This window comes from Equus quagga, chromosome 8 (genome assembly GCF_021613505.1).
Source record: "Equus quagga isolate Etosha38 chromosome 8, UCLA_HA_Equagga_1.0, whole genome shotgun sequence".
NCBI lineage: Eukaryota > Metazoa > Chordata > Mammalia > Perissodactyla > Equidae > Equus > Equus quagga.
This window is the reverse complement of record NC_060274.1, coordinates 9,951,619-9,972,139: the sequence shown is the minus strand read 5'-3', so window position 1 is coordinate 9,972,139 and position 20,521 is coordinate 9,951,619. Positions and strand designations below refer to the sequence as shown.

Below are 20,521 nucleotides of genomic sequence, written 5' to 3'. Positions count from 1 at the left end.
GGAGATTCCAATCTGGGTACTAGATATGTGGTTTCTTTTCTTTTTTAATGTAAATCTTTGATCAATCTTGGAATTTATTTTGGTATAAGATGTGAGGTAGGGATTCACTTGGCTTTTTTCCAGATAGCTATTTATTTATTCTAAAACAATATGATGCCACCTTTATCATACTACTGTATTTCTGTGTTTTGGGGACTAGTTGTGGACTTTCTACTTTTCTAGTGTCTGCTTGTTTTTTGTGAAAAAAATTTTTTTGGCTATTCTTGTGTAATGATCCAGTGTTGGATCCAAATCAATTTTAGGATCAGTTTGTTCTGTTTCAGAAAAAAAAAATCCTGTTCATATTTTTATTAGAATTAATAAAGGGAAAGTTGCTATCTTGATGATATTGGGACTTTCCATCTAAAAACATGAGGAGGTTCTTTGTATGAATTAGTTTTTGTTGCATAACAAACTACCCCAAACTTAGTGACTTCAAACAACAAACGCGTGTTATTTCTTCTAGTTCTGTGGGTTGCCTGTGGGTGTTCTTGTGGTCTGGAAAGCCCGGCTGAAGCTGGATGGCCCTGGGTGTCGTCGCTCACGTGTTGGGGTTCTTACCTTCTACAGCTAGGATGGTGGTCTCTTGTCTGCAGAGGCTAACCCAGGCTGGTTCAGTGGTTACAGAGGTCCCAGTGCTGAGAGAGAGCAAGACTCCGGTGTGCAAGTGCTTTTCATGCCTTTGTGTGTATCACATTTGCTCTCATTCTGCTGGCCAAGGCAAGCACATGAATGAGTCCAGAGTCAAGAGGAGGGAAAAATAGCATTCACTTCTTAATGGGAGGGGTGGCAAAGTCACATTGCAAAGAGGTATTCATACAGGGAAGGTAAGATTTATTGTGGCCATTTTTGCAAACAATCTGTCATACTCTCCAGTTTTTCCAATTTTGTGTTTCTTTCAGGAACATTTTAAAGCTTTTTCCAGATAGGTCTTACACATCTCTTTAGCTTATTCCTAGATATTTTATCTTTCGGTGCTACTGTAAATGGCGTCTTTCTCCCCTTATTTTAATTTAGAATTCTTGGGTAGGTGATACATGTACACAGTTAAAACGATATGAAAAGAAATATACTGAGGATTTTCCCTCTCACTTCTGTTCTTATCCACTCATTGTCCTCTCCCATCTCGATAGAAAGCCAATATAAAAATGATTTCTTTTATTTATCTAATGCTGCTTCTTGGAAATACTGACAAATATAAATATTCTTCTGCCTGTGAAAAAGGTTGCATACTATATGCTCTATTTTGCAGCTTGCAAACAGTGCTGCAGTAAATAACCTTGTACACATGTGCACGGGTGCATCTAGACAGTGGATTCCCAAAGCGAGATTTCTCGGTCAGAGGGTAAATGTATCTTTAGAAGTATATTGGGGTAGCATTTTTCAATTACTAGTTTGGCAAAAATCCAAAAGTTGGGTGATTTATCCTGTTTGTGAAGAACCATCACTTTCGTCTGTATTTCTGGTAGAGGTTTAAATGATGCAGTCCCTAATAGAGGACAATCTGGCAACATCTACCAAATTAATTCATCTTTTTTTTTTTTGAGGAACATTAGCCCTGAGCTAACTGTTGCCAATCCTCCTCTTTCTGCTGAGGAAGACTGGCCCTGAGCTAACATCCATGCCCATCTTCCTCTGCTTTATATGTGGGACGCCTACCACAGCATGGGTTTTGCCAAGCAGTGCCATGTCCGCACCCAGGATCCGAACCAGCGAACCCTGGGCCTCCAAGAAGTGGAACGTGTACACTTAACCACTGTACCACTAGGCTGGCCCTCATCTTTTTTTTCATGTGTAAAATTGAGCATTTTTTTTCACATGTTTAAGGGCCATTTATATTTTTCAGTGAACCCTTTATTCCTCTGCCCATTTTTCTGTTAGGTTACTGGTCTTTTTGTTGACTTCCAGAAGCTCTTTATATGTTAGAAAGATTACTTTTGTGATATGAATTGCAAAGATTCTTTCCTTTAGACCTCATGTTTTATATATTAATGATTTTTACATAATAACTTTGTTCCCAGCCATTTTATAGGGATCAGCAAATTACAGCCAATGGGCAAAATTGGACCTGCCCAGGTCAGATTTTGTGTTTTGTAAATAAAGTTTTATTGGAACACAGCCACACTCATTTGTTTACATAATGTCTGTGGCAGCTTCTGCACTATAGCAGTAGAGATAAGCGGTATAGCCTGCAAACCTTAAAATGTTTACTGTCTGGCCTTTTATAGAAAAAGAAAACCAACCCCAATTTAAAGCATCTACAGCAAAGTGTTTCGTATGATGCAGCCGTTTTTACATGGCCTTAAAAATAAAAAATCCAGTTGCTTTCATGTGTGTGTTGTGTGTATGTTTAATTATGAAGCAATGGGCAGAAAAGCAGTCGCATGTGGGTGTCAGAAGTGTCTTTTCTGGCACGTTACTTGGTAACAGTGATGTTGTGTGTGACACAGCCAGTTTGATGCCACCACATCAAATAACTGTTGAAATGCCTTTGTCTGATTATTCTCATGTACACCGTGTAAAGAAGCTTTGATCCGGGTGAGTTTGGGTAGAAAGTCTCTTAAAATCATCCCAAATTCCAGCTGTTTGGTCACAACATGGCCTCCAAGCTCTCTCCGGAACTGTCCTGCGTGAGTGGAGAGAGGGAGGGTGATGTGGAAGTGGATGGTACGGCTTGACTGTAATTCTAAGTATTCGGAACTTTGCTTCTCTCTCGGGATTGTATAATTGCCCTTGGTTACACTTAGATTTGAGATTATTCTAAATGTTTCTTGGAAATTTATATTCCTACACTCAGTGATTTTCCATTCACATTTCTGTTTGGTTGGAAATTTCCCAAACTGCTTGTCTAACTGACCGCCAGTTAAAAAATTTCTTTAAGTACATCATGTTTCAGGAAAACAGATATAAACCCATTTTTAGGAAAAACGTTTTTGAAGAACATATCAATTTTACTGGTAATTCTTAAAAATTTTGCCTAAGAAAAATTAAATTTTCAGCCATTCTCAATGGCTGCTTCCGATTCTTTGTAGAAATTTCTTCTATAGGAAAAAGATCTTTTACTAAAACAACTATTAAAATACAACTTTAACAGAATTCTGTCATCTTAGCTATGTTCTTGAATAGATTATTAAACATTCCTTGTGAAAACATTTAAGAAAGCAGACGACCGTTACTTCCTTCTTTGGAAATTTTAAGAGCACCATACCCAAAACCTGAGAATTAATTGATCCGTACCCCCGTGGAAAGGATTCTTAGTGTGTGCAGCTGTCTGGGGCCCTGGCCCTGCGATGTGTTAACAATGTACTAATGACACAGGTGACACTATGGAGAGCAAGCTTATCAGGCTTTTGATGACTCAGCAGAGAAGCATCAGGGATAATTGGATGATGGCCTCAGGGATAATTTAAGATTCTGTATTTTATTAAGAATAACAACTGAACAAGCACAGGCCGGGATTTAACAAAGGCTGTTGAAAGCACAGATTGATATAAACTGAAAAGTGTTTAAGCCTTAACCAATTAGAATAAGGACAAAGATATCTACATGTATTAATAGTATAATAATGCTCTCAGAGTCTCTTAGAGTAAGTTCTGTTTCTTCTGGTGATTTTGCTGGTTAGGTAAAGACGAGCTACAGGAAGGCATTAATGTGTAAGGTTTTATAAAAAGTCAAATGGGTGTGCTTAAGTAAAACAAGCTTGCCGTTAAAAAAGTAGTTATATAGAAATATCACCTACATGCAAAACTTTAGTTCTCAAGGGTGTCAAATTAATAAGATCCTTGAGTCCCTTGAATTTCTGAAAGTTTACGCATATTACTTACTTTTTAATTAAAGTTGGGAGAGGCACATTGCTGAAAATTTACTGCTTTTTCCCAAGATTTAGTTGTGCTTTATGTGAAACTAAAGCAGATGCTTAAGAATGGGGACTTGTCTTCTGCGTTCTAACCCCCCTATGAACTTTTTTTGCTGTCAGGATTTTTTGCTATTTTGAACCGTTTAGTTTAATTCTCTATTATTGTTTGTTTTAAAAAGGCTCTAGTGTTTTGGGGGTTTTTTTGTTTTGTAATATAGGAAATACAGCAATGTACTTCTTACATCCTGTGTTTTCTTTATTTAGAATGTTTCCTTTGTAAATTCTTTGATTTCAGGTGATTGGTTTGGATTAACGTGCACTCTCTTGCTTGCACGGGGCAGAATCTGAAGTCACAGTAGCTTAAGCACCAAGGAGAGACCTTGCCTCCTGTGACTGAGATGTCTGTGCGGGGAGAGAAGGCTTCTGGCTGGTCCTCCACTTATCTCAGCTTTGTCATTCCGCACAACTCTTTTTTCAGACTTGCCATGCCTCAGCTAGTTAGCCATTGCAATAGTATCAGAGAAAAAGACCCGCTCTCCCCAGCCTCCATGTGGGTTTCTAGGAGAGTTCTGATTACCCCTGTTTGGGTTGTATGCTCACCATTCACTCGGAGTCAGGCAGGAACCGTTTCCGGAAGGAAGGGATTGGCGCAGACAGAATAACAGATGTTTACAACATGGGTCAGAAAGAGTGAATGTTTTTTATACCCCTCTCCTCTCCCAAAAGGAAATCTGTGTTAAGGATGATGGCTTATGCACATATCAGACAGGTGTATGGGGGCGCACTCGTGTTCCAGTGCCTAGAGCATTTGGTGTGAAAGCTTTGACTTCGCCAGTGTTTATTTTGCTGTATCTGGATAATGGGACTCTTCTGTGAGATTGCTGTGTACTAGCCTTTCACCTTATCTGTATTACTTTTTGAAATTGCTGTTGAAGAGATTGTGGTTGACAGTATGTATTCAATATATAGTGTGAAGTTATCTACTGACCAGGAACTGTGTGGAAATTTAGCTCTTAAAGCTATTTAAGTCTTCTCGAAAAGTACAGCTAACTTTGGAAAAGGCAATGTAGAAAAATGGGCCTTTTCTTTCAAAGGCCACATCAAAAATAGCTAGACTGATGGGCATTTGGGGTCGAGGTCAGCATCTTTATCTGTTTGGGTACTGTCAGTGATGAAGGGGAAAAAGGGGAGAAAGTGGGAAGGCTAGGTGGAAGCTAGACACAGGGATGGGAGAGAGAAAAGACGTTGGGAACATTGCCAGTCTCACCGAAGCTTCGTAAGAGTGGTTGCTCCCCTAGGCTACATGGTCAGGTTTTTTTTCTGTTGACATGTTATGCTCATTTGGGCATGTGCTTTTTCAATCTTTTTGTTCTCTAAAATTATCCTCAATTCTAATTTTTAAGAAGCATCTCTAGGTTAAAAAAAAAAACCTCTGAGATCAACGTTTTAAATAAACCTACGATGTTTGTGTACATTTTTCCATGAGTAAATGTTCAGTAATACTTGAATGTGTAAGGGAGTTTCCATTTTTTTATTTTTGACTTGTTTCACATTCTGTTTCACCAAGTAGTCATTTTAGTAAACTAGAAGCTTTGGTTTTCTGTATTTGGGGATTGGTGGATTTAGCTGGATTGAAAACAGTTGTTAACCAGGATTCTTCAGGAACAGTAACAAAGCAGCAGGTTCCTCATCCAGCTGCTCTGGGGACCCCAGGCTGCTGGCTGTCCTGTGGGTGTGTCCTGGCCTGGGGACCCTGCTCACTCCTCACACATTTGTCTCACGGCTGCCCTCCTTGCACGAGGGGTTGAGCCTGGTGTGACATACTTTTAAAAAACACTCTACAACATGACAAGCAGAACTGTATCTACTTTTGCAGCTGTTTTGAGAAAAATAGCTCAGCACAGTTTCGTTGTCCTTTGTAATGACCCAAGGAAGGCTGTAAACGCCTACAGAATTCTCTCTTTGCCTGCAGTCCTGTCTTTCACTCCCCCTTCCCAGCCTCTCAGTGGACAGAATTCAAGGAGCCGAGGCCGTTTCTTGACTGACAGGCTGTACACTACCATTGGTTTCTTTCCAGCATTTTATCATGAAAAATTTCAAATATGTAGAAAAGTTGAAATCACTTTCCATTGAACACCATGAACCCACCATCTAGATTCTATAAATAACATTTTATTATACCTGCTTTATCACATATTCATTTATCAATCCATCTTATTGTTTTATTTTTTGAGGAAGATTAGCCCTGAGCTAACATCTGCCACCAATCCTCCAGTTTTTGCTGAGGAAGACTGGCCCTGAGCTAACATCCATGCCCATCTTCCTCTGTTTTATATGTGGGACGCCTGCCACAGCATGGCTTAATGAGCGGTGCATAGGTCTGTGCCTGGGATCCGAACCCGCGCACCCCAGGCTGCCAAAACGGAACACATGAACTTAACAGCTACACCACCGGGCTGGCCCCCATATTATTTTTGATGTATTTCGAAATAAATGAGTTTTTGGGTTTTTTCCCCCTAACCTTTCATGGCTACATAAGAATCCTTAGTCCTTGGTATAAGGATGTCAGGCATCATTAAGTGCACGTGGGGAAGAGCAGTGTTGAGTGAGAGGGCCGAGCTCAGTTGCCATATGGTAGGTGTTCAGTCACGTTTGTTAAATGGGTTCAGTTCCCAGTTCTGTGTGACAGTCCACGGAAGACAATTACTTAGAATTTGAAATGGACTAAAAACATATATGTTTATTATATATTATAAGGTCATATAAAATATATTTTTTATAATACTGGTTCTGTCTCTTGGAATACGTAAATGGCAATATTCCAAGGAATCCGCATTTCTGGGCTGATTCCTCAAGGGTCCTCTTGAGGAAGAGGCTGAAAGAGTAGCCCCCTCACGTCAACCACAGCAGCTTCCCTTTAGTCTGTTTTCTATGAAATTAAGATCTCATTGCAGGATAAGTTTGAAAATCGCAGCTATTGAGGTTACCTGATCTCCTGGCAACCTGACCTACGCAGGCCTGTGAGCGTCGTCGTAGCGTGGGAAGGATTACAGAGGAAGCCTGTCAATGTGTCTTCTCCCCAAATCTTACACTTCTGAGTTTAGTTGGCTCGGGACGCTGCATTGTCTCTTGGTAAAGAGTAGGGGAGTTTTAATTGTAAGGGATGAATCTCAAGGCGCGTGAATCTTCTATATGTGTACATGTTTGTATGTCTGTATGATACCTCTTCAGTCCTCAAGAGCACGTGTTCCCAGAATGAACGATATTTATTTCCACGTCTTACCTCCTAAAAGGAACGGCGTGCTTTTTCCCTCCTTCATGAAATGGGTGTATTTTGAGTACTTCTTGGGTGACCTCTAGGTGCAGTGTGGGCAGCTGTCAGAAGCCTTGCCTGTGTCCAAAGCAGAGCGGGCCTCCCACACTGGTGTCGTTCTTCCTCACGGTGGGGCTGATGAATCATTTCGGTAATGTGTCTTCCTTTCTTCCAAAACAACCCCGGCCACGGGCGTGAAGCGTTTGTTCACACCGGCAGGTTTACAAGTGAACTGTAAAGGTGGTTCGGGTTTTTTCTGTTAAGTTTACATTTCTAACTTCCTCTTTTCCTCTCCACTCCCAATAGGCTCGGGTTATGTATGATTTTGCTGCTGAGCCTGGAAATAATGAACTGACAGTTAATGAAGGAGAAATCATCATCATTACAAATCTGGTAAGAGGACTGTTCTGTCCAAATCTGACTCTCCCTTCAGGACTGATTTTTAAAATTGTATATTTTTAGTAAGTTGATCATTCAGACCCACATGAATTTTTGTCCTGTTGCTTATGAAGTATTGATGGTCAAGTAAGAATCGATTATATAAACAGTGAGAAAAGTTAAGTCCCCTAACGATAGCTGGCTGGAGTTCCATCAAACAGAAATGGAAAGAGAGACGTCCCAGACAGATGCCGGCCGGATCGAAGGTGTGGAGATGAGAAAGTATTCAGCGGTTCTTGGCAGTCCCAGCAGCCCTTTCTTGACAGCCTAGGAGCCAGGCGTTTGGCTCAGTCCTGTGCACATGTTCTTTGATATCTTTTCCCCATGAACTCGCTGAGGTTGGTGTTTTTCATCTGTTTTACGAAGCAGGGTAATGAGACTCACTTAGAGGTCAAGTAACTGCCCAAGATCGTCCCGCTTGTAAGTAGCAAAACAAGGATTTGAGGCCACGTCTGTTTGGGCTCTGAGGCTCTGCTTTTTCTTCTCCGCTGGGGAACCCTCTGTGTAGACAAGTGTCCCACGAGCATCGGGACAGGGCATGTATATGCCAGTGGGAGACAGGCCAGGAAAACTGGCTCCTAGAGCCAATCAGACAGGCCTGTGGGCCAGGCTCTGGACTTCAGGCTTAGTTTGGGAAGCAGTGGGTTCATTTAAGGGTTTTGCTTGGTGTTTATTGTTGATATTGTTGCACTTCAAGGAAATTAACGTAGCAAGGGTGTGTAGAATGAATTGGTGTAGCTGGAGACTAGGGACAAGATTTGGGTGGTAGCAATAGGAATCAAAAGAAAATGGAGGCAAGAGGCTTTGAGAGTCAGACCAAGAGGACCTTGGTGCTTGATTAGATGGTGGTGGTGAGAAAAGTCAAGGATCACTGAGTTTTTGGCCTCTGCACCAAATGATGAATGATGAGAGAATGATGAATTTAGTAAAGTACGTAGGTCAGGAAGAAGAGCTTTGGAAAGATTAAATGAGTTTATTTTTAGATGTGTTGAGTTTAAAGAATAGTAAATAATCACCCCTGCCCTATAATTTTGCATCAGTTTCAACATGGAACTGCAGAGCCAGCCCTGATGCCTCGTCGTTCAAGTTTGGTGTGCCCTACTTTGGCTGCCTGGGTTCATTCCACAGCATGGAAACACACCATCAGCCCGTCAGTAGCCATGCTGTGGCAGCGGATTGCAATAGAAGAACCAGAAGAACCTACAACTAGAATATATAACGGTTCACTGGGGTTGGGGAGGGGAAAAACAAGAGAGAGGGGAAGATTGGCAACAGATGTTAGCTCAGGGCGCATCTTTCCCAGAAAAAAAAAAAAAAGGGAACTGCAGAGGTAGAGATGAGGGAGTGGCCTGGCTCCCCAGACTATCCCTTTGAGAGTAAGCATATCAAGAAAGGCGCTAGGAAGGCCGAGGAGACTCTGGGAAGAGGAGGAGGAGAAGCAGATGTGTCCTACCAGGTGGGAGGGAGGAAGGGAGGACTGTGGCAGCACAAAGATGAAGGAAGGAGAAGGAGGAATGCCCAAAAGGATGGTGGTTTCTTAATATTGATAGTATTTTTTAAACCTATTTTATGTGTCTTAGATGCAAAAAGGAATTACTTGGTAGAAAAAGTGTATGTTTTAGATAATGTGCTAGTAACATGTATATAAGTAAATAGGTTCTATTTTCAATCAGAGGAGAGAGTAAAGATTCTTTTATCTGCTCATCTATTTGGGGGGAGGTGGGGTTGAGGAAGATTAGCCCTGAGCTAACATCTGCTGCCAATCCTCCTCTTTTTTACTGAGGAAGATTAGCCCTGAGCTAACGTCTACTGCCAATCCTCCTCTTTTTTACTGAGGAAGATTAGCCCTGAGCTAACATCTGCTGCCAATCCTCCTCTTTTTTGCTGAGGAAGACTGGCCCTGAGCTAACGTCCGTGCCCATCTTCCTCCATTTTATATGTGGGACGCCTGCCACAGCATGGCTTGATAACCGGTGTGTAGGTCCCTGCCGAGGATCTGAATCTGCGAACCTCGGGCCACTGAAGTGGAGCACATGAACTTAACCACTACGCCACCAGGCCGGCCCCTAATTTTTTTTTTTTAAACAAAGAAGTATTCTTCATTTCTTGGTAAAATAGTATTGTCTTTAAATTACTGTTGTATCAAAAATGGACAAATTTGTGACTTAAAGTGATTTTTAAAAAGAATGTGTGTTCTAGATTCAGGTAATAACTAATTAGGGCATAATTTATGAACTTAAGACAACTCATACTATTTTAAGGGGAAAAAGTAGGACATTGCTGCAATAATAGATTGAAAAATAGGAATCCTGGTATAAAGTTCTTTATTATTTAGCTTATTAATACTGCTTATCCAGAAGAGCTAAGGAAACATAGATCAGTTAGCTTTTCCTAAATAACAGGGAATCCCAAAACTTAGTGGCTTAAACAACCATGTGTTGTTGCTCAGCAGTCTGCAAGTCAGATGGATGATCTTCCTGACCTGGGCTCGCTCACGCCTCTAGCAGTTCCGCTCTTGTTGGCTGGCTTTGGATGGGGCTACAGGGAGACTGGGCCTTGTCTCTGTCATCATCTAACAACTCAAATTTATTTACGTAGCAGCTCTTTTGGAAAAAAGAGCGAGCTGAGGGGCTGGCCCGGTGGCACAGCGGTTAAATGCACGCGTTCCACTTCAGCAGCCCAGGGTTCGCTGGTTCGGATCCTGGCTGTGGACATGGCACCACTCGTCAAGCCATGCTGTGGTAGGCGTCCCACATATAAAGTAGAGGAAGACGGGCTTGGATATTAGCTCAGGGCCATTCTTCCTCAGCAAAAAGAGGAGGATTGGCAGCAGATGTTAGCTCAGGGCTAATCTTCCTCAAAAAAAAGAAAAAGAAAGAAAGAAAAAAGAGCGAGCTGAAATGTGCAAAGCCTCAAGGCCAGGCTCAAGGCCAGGCTCAGAACTCACCCCATATTATTTCCACCTCGTTCTGCTGGCCAAAGATGTCACACGGGACAGCACAGATTCTAGAGGCGGGGTGTGCATGCTACTTTCTTGACAGTTGGAGCTGCAAACCATTTTTGTAATCTACCACAGACCAGTAAATAGAAAGGAATTACAAAATGAAGGCATTGTATTAATGGACTCTTTTTCAAGCTTTACTTATTGTTGAAGTTTGATTTTTCTTATTTTTCGATTATATAATTTTCTGGAGAGAAGGCCTAAGAATTAAAAATTTTGAAGTGTTAACTCTGTAGGAATAAAAACCTAATTTATGTTAATTACTTTTTCATGTGTAACAATTCCCAAATCAAAATTTCTACCAGAAACTCCCACTGTAATCTTTTTCTTTTTTTTTAAATTTTATTAGGATGTTGGTGGAGGATGGTTGGAAGGAAGAAACAACAAAGGAGAACGAGGCCTTGTTCCCACAGACTATGTTGAAGTAAGAACATACTATCATTTATTAATTAAACCTGGTCTCTGTCAAACACATTTTTATAAATTATCAACTTAAAGGACAGACTGGAAGATAGCAATTTTATTTTTAATAAAAAAAATTTCCATTGTAAAAGTAATACATGCGAATTATATAAACAGAGGAGAATACATTGGAAGTAGAACTAAGAAAAAATATTACCTGTAGTCTCAAGCTCCAAAGAGTGACTCCAAATGTTTAGATTAAGTTCCTTCCAAGGATAGCAACTTTTACTTATTCTGAATAAAAGTATCTATTTTTCCTTTGCTCCTATTATATGATAGCTGCTGCCTCCCATACTGTGTATTGTAGAATTGATTCACAAAGTTTAAATAGTAGATTTTTCCTGCTCCCTGTGCTAATTTTAGGATGTCTCTCTCAATTCCTTCTTCTGGAACATAGACAGAAGGGTCTGGAATGAGCTGCTGTGAGCCATGCCCGGTTTAACTCTCTTATGATAGATGCCAAGGTTGGTGTGGCAACACCGGAGAGAGGGCTGCCCGGGGCACGCCCACTCAGCTGACAAACCCTCTTCTGAGTCAGCCTCCTGGCACCCCCTGCTGGTGGTCTGTAGGTCACTCAACACTGAGTACTGGGTACTTGGTGAGCTTGCCTCTCATCTTGGGTGACAGACAGTAAGGCTGCCTGGTGCCCTGTGAGCAATTGAGTGAGATGGAGAATGAAGGTCCCCTCCAGCAGAGAGGAATAATGCCCTGGAGGAGGTTTGCGTGGGTGCTGTCTGTCTGCTGTTCCTGATTGGGAGCTGAGGTGGGAGTTTTGAACCCTCTGGAGAATCTGATGAAATCTAGACCATTCTCTCAGAATATGTGCCCGTGCACGCACACCCAGCCTAATCCATACACGGGTCACAGGTCCCTGAACCCATTGTGCGTCTTCTGTTTGTGCTGTGTTTACCTCCGTACACTATGCGCTCAGGACAAGAAGGAGAAAAGTCTGAGGATTTACGTGGAAACTGGCATGAATTGCATTTTCTAGAACTCTGCATACTTACAGAAAGGAATAGTTAATACAGACATTCTCAGGCTTGCTTACCGTTTAAGAATATGAACCACTTTTCCATTATAGTAACAATTCTTGCTGGCCTTCAGGGACTTATCTCTGAAATAACAGATCTATGAAAATAATTGTGGTCCTTTCTAATATTCAGATCTTGCCCAATGATGGAAAAGATCAGTTTTCTTGTGGAAATTCAGTGGCCGACCAAGCCTTCCTCGATTCCCTCTCAGCGAGTACAGCTCAAGCCAATTCATCAGCTGCCAACAGTAGTAACCAGGTAAGTCTTGCGTCATCCTGCTGGATGCCCCGGCTTACTGAGCGCAGAGGGCATTTGTGAAAGCTTGTGATGTGTTAACGCTGTTGCTCTCTGCTGCAAGCATAAACAAAGTAGCTGTTAGATGTTTGTGTGGCGTTTTTGTTGGGTATTAACAAAGAACTCACCTGTTAAGCCTGCTGAAGACTGTTTTTAAAGTTGATTGTAAGAGCGAAGGCAGAGTGTTTATCGATCTGCTTTTAAAAGTCTGACATGATATGAACACAAACCCTGTAAATTGCAAATACTCTCTCAAGTGAGGGTGCGGAAAGAAAAGAAGGTTCCTATTGTTGGGACGGTCAGTGTCAAAGCTCTGGCTGGAACAGGAAATGATTTCTCCACCCTTGGCCTGTTGTTTCCATTCTCAGCTGGAGCCCCCACCTCTTGCAGGTGCAATGCATGTACAAGTGGCTGCAAATCTGGCGCACAGCACTTGGTACTATGGCTGTATTGCTTCTAGAAAACTTAGAATCATGGGGTGATTTGAGGAAAATACGCTGAAGTTTTCTTTAATTTTAATGAAAATTTGACTAGTTTGGTTATTGCTGGATGATTATCCAGAGTAACAGGCAAGAAAATTGAGAAGATGGATATCAAAATGTTATTGCTACCTACGTCTTTAGAAATGAATGGGCGTTAGGGGATATTATTTCCTGATAATTTTTAACTACATAAAAAATTTTAAATTATGTGAAGTCTAATAATCATGTCACTTATAATTATTTGTTACAGAATGTCTGTATCTTAAGCTCCCAAGAGAGTTTATCAAAGTGGTATTACCATATATTAACCACAGATTTTATATAGTTTAAAATAGCTTTTTGTGGACATCCTGAACTGCAAATTAGTTTGGCCCAGATATTTCAGATTCAGAGGCAAGGTGATCCCCATACTTGAAAATTTCGTTGTTTTTTATTAAAGATTGGCACCTGAGGTAACATCTGTTGCCAAGCTCTTTCCCTTTTTTTCCCCTTCTTCTCCCCAAAGCCCCCCAGTACATAGTTGTACATTGTAGTTGTAGGTCCCTCTGGTTGTGCCATGTGGGACGCCGCCTCGGCATGGCCTGACGAGCGATGCCATGTTTGCACCCAGGATCTGAACAGGCAAAACTCTGGGCCACCGAAGCAGAGCGCGTGAACTTAACCACTCGGCCGCAGGGCCAGCCCCCATTTTCCTGTATTTTGTTACTCTGTAATACCCGAGAATGTTGGTCAGTTAAAGACTGCTGCTGACAAAATGTGAGGAAACCACAGTTAACCCTCACTTGCAGTTTTGCAGGGATTCCCAGCCTGAGCTGTTAACGTTGGGCCTGAAGCTTCCTCGCTGGGATGTTGAGCAGCGTCCCTGGCGTCTGCTCACTAGATGCAGCACTCCTTCCTCAGTGTAACAGCCAGAATGTCTCCAGATATTGCCACATGTCCCCTGCAGGCACAGGGCACCCAGCAGAGATTCACTGAGTTATGCAAAAACATCAGGGAAATACGTTTGCATTAAGTAAAAGGCAACATTTTAATAAAAGGGAATTATAATGAGATGATCATAGAATAAGTGAAGGAAACAAAAGATGAAAATATCCATCTTATTTTTTTTCTCCCCAAAGCCACAGTGCATGGGTGTGTCTCCTAGTTGTAAGGCCTTCTAGTTCTTCTCTGTGGCCCGCCACCACACATGGCAACTGACAGATGAGTGGTGTGGTTCCATGACGGGGAAGTGAGCCGGGTCACCGCTGAAGCGGTGCGAGCACCAAGCTTTAACCACAAGGCCATCAGGGCTGGCTCAGGACTCATCTTACTTTAATTCAGGGACCTGCTTCAACCATTGTCTCAGGAGAGGCTGACGCACTTTAGCCGACGAACACAAATCCGAAATCAGGCTCAGATCTTGTTCTGTTGTGAAGTGAATTCCTCAGGATTTAAATGTGCTAAAGTACACTGATTAGTGTAAGTCTAAACTTTTTTTCTTTCAAGTTATTTGGAAGATAATATCAGCAACTTTTTTTTAAAGTTAGATTTTACTAATTCGATCTAATGTTAAATCTAATCAGATCCTTTGAAAGCAAAGAAAAGGTGAGCTGAAAATAGAAGTAACACAATACAGAAAGGATAACCATAATTGATGAATTTGAGCATTTGAATTTAATTTAAATCAGGTAAAAATATTTTTAACAGCCATTGGTGCTCTCAGTTATCTGGGATATGAGAACAATTTAAATAGGCCAAAATTGTGGTTTTATTTTACAAATGCCGTGAAAGATGTCATGAATAAGAAACCAGACAACCATTATTAATTGATAGCATTTAAAATCTTTGCTATCAGGTTTCCCCGTTCTTTGATTTACTGAATGTCAGTCAGAAAATATTATTTTGGTTCCAGGGATATTCTCTTGGGATTTTCTAATTACTCCGGTGTTGTGCTCTCTCCCAGAGGACCATTTTGTTTTGAGGGCAGGCATGTCAGAGGAGCCGGCCTGTCTCTCCCCGTCGGGGCTTCCATCTCCTGTCACTCAGTACCCTGCAAACTTCCAAACCAGGATCCGTTTCCTCTTCTCAGCATCCCTAGTTTTAGGTTTGGCTTTCTTCCCACACATCCAGCTCCTGGTTATCCAATTTTCTGACTGTTGTATCTTTCTTTTAAGTCATGTCTTTTAAACAAGACCTCTCTAGGAGGTTGTCCAGCTGCAGATGTCCCTGAAGAACTCACTTCGAACCTGCTGTTTTTCAATTTATCTGAGCCTTCCTTGCCTTTGTATTTTTAGTCTACACTGCATTTCAGTTCATAAATTTATGTCTTAATATGTAACACAGCACTTCCTTTTGTTTTTCTTGAAACTCCTAATTTCAGGTTGCGTGGGGTACCTCCTGGTTCTAGGTTCTTACTGAGCAATCACTGAGGCAAGGGTCCTACCTGGGGTCGAGGTAGGTAACGTGGACACATTCATTACGGGACCTTTTATGAGCTTTTCCTTCCTTTGACAGTAGATGAGGGAACCTTTGTAAAAACATAGTCCAGTCGCTTGGCTGTGGTATAGACTAGAATTGTAAATGTCAGAGGAATAGAATGCATTATTTTTGAAACGTTTTGGAACAATTTAATTTGGAAAATTATAAAACTTTTTTTTTAAGTACTTGGAGAGAATATAGACCTTATTTTTTACAGCCTAGGAATATGGAATGCCTTTCTAAGCATGACATAATGTCTAGCAGCCATTAAGGAAAGAATTGATACACTGAAGTCACAGTAATAGTCAACTAGGAAAAAGATTTCTAACATGCCACAGATATAGGCGAATTCTGTTAATATACAAAGAACTCTTGCAAATCTATAGGAAAAAGATGAACAACTCAGGAGAAGAAAATGCTCATTTTGAGATTCCTTTGTCAAATTAACAGAGAATTAAAATGTTTTAATACCAGTGTGAGGAGAGGCGTGGGCAAATAGGCGTTCTGGTACGAAGCTGGTGAAAGGATAAATTGATGAAGCTCTTTTGGAGGACAGGTTAATAATGGAGATTAATATTTAGATGCATGTACTCTCTGACTCAGCACTTCTGAGTTGATCCTGCAGATCTCCTCTCAGAACAGACATGGGGCAAGGGGTTTAGTGCAGCATTGTTCTGTCTGTCATGTAGGGGAGCTGGCCAGGTAGACTACAGGACAGCCACCCAGTGGGAAGTGGTGCTTCTTTTAGATGTACAGATATGGATGTATTATTTTTTAAAGGCACCTCAGTATGGGTAATGTTACCTTTCTTGTGTTTACATATACACACACCACAGATGCAGTCATGTAGAAAATTCATTGAAGTATACCCAAGAACTGAATCAAAGTCTCCTTGTCGTCTTATTCTTTTTGTTTTTGTTTTTTTTTTTTTTGAGGAAGATTAGCCGTGAGCTAACTATTGCCAGTCCTCCTCTTTTTGCTGAGGAAGACTGGCCCTGAGCTAACATCTATGCCCATCTTCCTCTACTTTATATGTGGGACACGTACCATTTGCCAAGCGGTGCCATGTCCACACTCAGGATCCGAACCAGGGAACCCTGGGCCACGAAAACAGAACATGAGAACTTAACCGCTGCGCCACCGGGCTGACCCCCATGGTCTTCTTATTCTAATGGGGATTTTCAGTTGGATGAGCTACTGCAGTACCTTTGGAAGAGACTGATTTTTAGTGGTTGATTTTAGTTTCATGATTAATTATTTACATGGTGTTTTCCAGTTTCGAGAGCACTTTGTATTCAGGGCTGTGCCGCTAGAATGAGTTAGCCGGCTGATGGAAATGAAGCTCAGAAGTCACTGAAAGACATGTCTTGTTAATAGTTGTCCTGGTCTTGTTTCTCACCCAGTTAATAGGGTTTAAATTATATCATTGCCTCGATTCTAAAAAGGTTCTCAGTATGGGTGTATAAAAACATCCTTCGATGACTTCCTCTTTCAAGTAGAAGGTAACGGGTGGGGCCAGCCCGGTGGCCGAGTGGTTAAGTTCACAAGCTCCGCTGCGGTGGCCCAGGGTTTCGCAGGTTGAGATCCTGGGCACAGACATGGCACCACTCATCAGGCCACTCTGAGGCGGTGTCCCACATGCCACTGCTGGAAGGACCCACAACTAAAAGTACACAACTATGTACCAGGGGGCTTTGGGAGAAATAGGAAAAATAAAATCTTTAAAAAAAAAAAAAGAAGTTAATGGGAAGTTTTTGTTTGTACTTTTTAAAGAAGAATAATGGAGATTCAACATTAATTAAAAGTTCTATAAAACTAGATGTTCTATCTGAAGATTTTTGACTTGAGAGATTCATATTCTGTCTTCTTCAAACACTGGAAGGATATACATACTTGAAATAAACCGATTCTCTTTTTGTAAAGTTCTTGTTGCTTTTTAGCACGCTGTATCCCAGTTCCCCTTGAGTGTCTGTTTTCCCGTTTCACGGTTTCTCATCCCCTCCCTCCTCCTCCCCCCAGGCAGCTTGGTGCAGCAGGAAGCGTATGAGCTCTGGGGTTAGACCCCGGTTTGGCCGTCTGGCTCCTCTGCGTAAGAGTTGTGGCTTTGGTATAATACCCGCTCTCTGAATTGTTGGAGGATTCGGCCACCTGTGTAAAGAGGTGCTGGAAATGTGGGAGACATTTCATAAATATTTTCCTCCTTTTCTCTCTCCGTTCTCCATGGGATATTCTCAATCCACTTATCCTTTTTCGTTCCAGCCTCTCTCCCTCTTCTGCCCTCCTTAACTGTGTAGATGATTCCCTTATACGCGTCTCTCCAATGTTGAATTTTCTCTTCAGTTTGCCCACCTCCCAGCTTCTTGCTGATCGGCCCTGTGTGCCTCCTCTGTATCTCAGACTCACCACGCGCAGAATCCCTGATTATTTCCCCACAGAGCTGGTTTCTCTTCCCAAGTTTCCCATTTGTGTTTCTCTGAAATGTTATTTATTTCTCTGCCCTCTTTTCTTTCCACTTTAGAACCCAGAGTGTCATCCTGAGCCATCGTTATGGACAGGAGTGTTGTGCATCCTTTAGATGTGTAAGGGCAGGAAAACCCTTGGTTTGAATCCCAGATCTCATACTTTCTGTGTGACTCAGGGGAAGCTACTTAGCTTCTGTGTGCCTCAGTTTCCTCATCTGTAAAACCTCATAGAATTGTTGGAAAGAGTAGGTGGGAAAATACTTCTAAACTGTTGAGAACACTTGGTACTTAGTAGGGGGTTAATGATTGTTCATTATAGTATGTTCTACTCTGCTGCCTCTAAAATAAGACATTAAGCATGGCAGTTCTTTGCTCAAGAAACTTTAGGAGTTCCCTGTTGCCTCCTGAAACAAGTAAGCATTTCTACCTGTCAAGAGAGAGCTATCTGAGGAGGTAGTCACTCTCCTATCAGTTAGAATTATGCACTCAGACACTGAATGATGCGTGGTAGGGAAATTGTAGAAGAAACTCATGTGAATTTGAGGTGGGACCGGATACTTTTCCAGCCTCGATTGTATTTCTGTGATTCCGCAACATGGCACCATCCTTACCTTACCTCATATACCTAGGCTTCAGCCAAACTGGCTGTTCTCCAGTTTGCCCCATTCTGTCCCACTGCCTCCTTGTGTCTTTTGCTCTCTCTTCCAAGAATGACAGAATGACTCCTTCTGTCTCGCAAAAGTCTGCCCATCCCCCCACAGGGATGGTTCAACATCTGCAGATCAACCAGTGTGATGCACCACATGAACAAAATGAGGAACAAAGACCACATGATCATCTCAGCAGATGCAGAGAAAGCATTTGACAAGATCCAACATCCATTCATGATAAAAAAAACTCTCAATAAAATGGGTATAGAAGGAAAGTACCTCAACATAATAAAGGCCATGTATGACAAACCCACAGCCAACATCATACTCAATGGGCAAAAACTGAAAGCCATCCCTCTGAGAACAGGAACAAGACAAGGGTGCCCACTCTCACCACTTTTATTTAACATAGTACTAGAGGTTTTAGCCAGAGCAATTAGGCAGGAAAAAGAAATAAAAGGAATCCAAATAGGCAATGAAGAAGCGAACCTCTCTGTTTGCAAATGACATGATCTTATATATAGAAAACCCTAAAAAATCTGTCGGAAAACTATTAGAAATAATCAATAACTACAGCAAAATTGCAGAGTACAAAGTCAACTTAGAAAAATCGGTGGCATATCTATATACCAATAACAAACTAACAGAAAGAGAACTCAAGAATACAATCCCATTTACAATTGCAACAAAAAGAATGAAATACTTGGGAATGAATTTAACCAAGGAGGTGAAAGACCTATACAAGGAAAACTATAAGACATTACTGAAAGAAATTGATGATGACATAGAGAAGTGGAAAGATATTCCATGCACATGGATTGGAAGAATACACATAGTTAAGATATCCATACTGCCTAAAGCAATGTACAGACTCAGTGCAATCCCTATCAGAATCTCAGTGACATTCTTCACAGAAATAGAGCAAAGAATCTTAAAATTCATAGGGGGCAACAAAAGACCTTGAATTGCTAAAGCAACACTGAGAAAAAAGAACAAAGCTGGAGGCATCACAATCCCTGACTTCAAAATATACTACAATGCTGTTGGAATCAAAACAGCATGGTACTGGCACACAGGCACACAGACCAACAGAACAGAATTGAAAGCCCAGAAATAAAACCACACATCTATGGACAGCTAATCTTCGACAAAGGAGCCAAGAACATACAATAGAGAAAAGAAAGTCTCTTCAGCAAATAGTGTTGGGAAAAGTGGACAGCCACATGTAAGAGAATGAAAGTAGACTATTCTTTTACACCATTCACAAAAATAAACTCAAAATGGATCAAAGACCTAAACTTGAGACCTGGAACCATAAGGTTTCTAGAAGAAAACGTAGGCAGTGCACTCTTTGACATGAGTCTCAAAAGGATCTTTTCGGACACCACGTCTTCTCAGACAAGGGAAACAATAGAAAGAATAAACAAATGGGACTTCATCAGACTAAAGAGCTTCTACAAGGCAAGGGAAAAGAGGATTGAAACAAAAACACAACCCACCAACTGGGAAAAAAATATTTGCAAATCATATATCTGACAAGGGGTTAATCTTCATAATATATAAAGAACTCACACAACTGAACTACAAAAAAACAAACAACCCAATCAAAAAGTGGGCAGAGGCTATGAACAGACATTTTTCCAAAGAAGATATACAGCTGGCCAATAGGCACATGAAAAGATGCTCAACATCACTAATCATCAGGGAAATGTAAATCAAAACTACACTTAGAGATCACCTTCCACCCATGAGAATGGCTATAATCACCGAGACGAAAAATAGCAAATGTTGGAGAGGATGTGGAGAAAAGGGAACCCTCATACACTGCTGCTGGGAATGCAAACTGTTGCAGCCACTATGGAAAACAGTACAGATATTTCTCAAAAAATTAAAAATAGAAATACCATATGACTCAGCTATCCCACTACTGGGTATCTATCCAGAGAACATGAAATCAACAATCCAAAGAGACTTATGCACCCCTATGTTCATTGCAGCATTATTCACAATAGCCAAGATGTGGAAGCAACCCAAGT

The 20,521-nt window shown here is 41.3% G+C and overlaps 1 protein-coding gene across 3 annotated transcripts in view; it reads left to right on the top strand.

Annotated features, from left to right (window-relative positions):
• SNX9 (sorting nexin 9) overlaps positions 1-20,521 on the top strand; it is a 94,655-nt gene that overhangs the window by 24,230 nt on the left and 49,904 nt on the right. For all 3 annotated transcript variants that reach the window (XM_046668840.1, XM_046668839.1, XM_046668842.1), the window contains exons 2-4: positions 7,515-7,601; positions 10,997-11,071; positions 12,273-12,398. In XM_046668840.1, the coding sequence (XP_046524796.1) occupies positions 7,515-7,601; positions 10,997-11,071; positions 12,273-12,398 (288 nt within the window). The remainder of the gene's footprint in view (positions 1-7,514; positions 7,602-10,996; positions 11,072-12,272; positions 12,399-20,521) is intronic.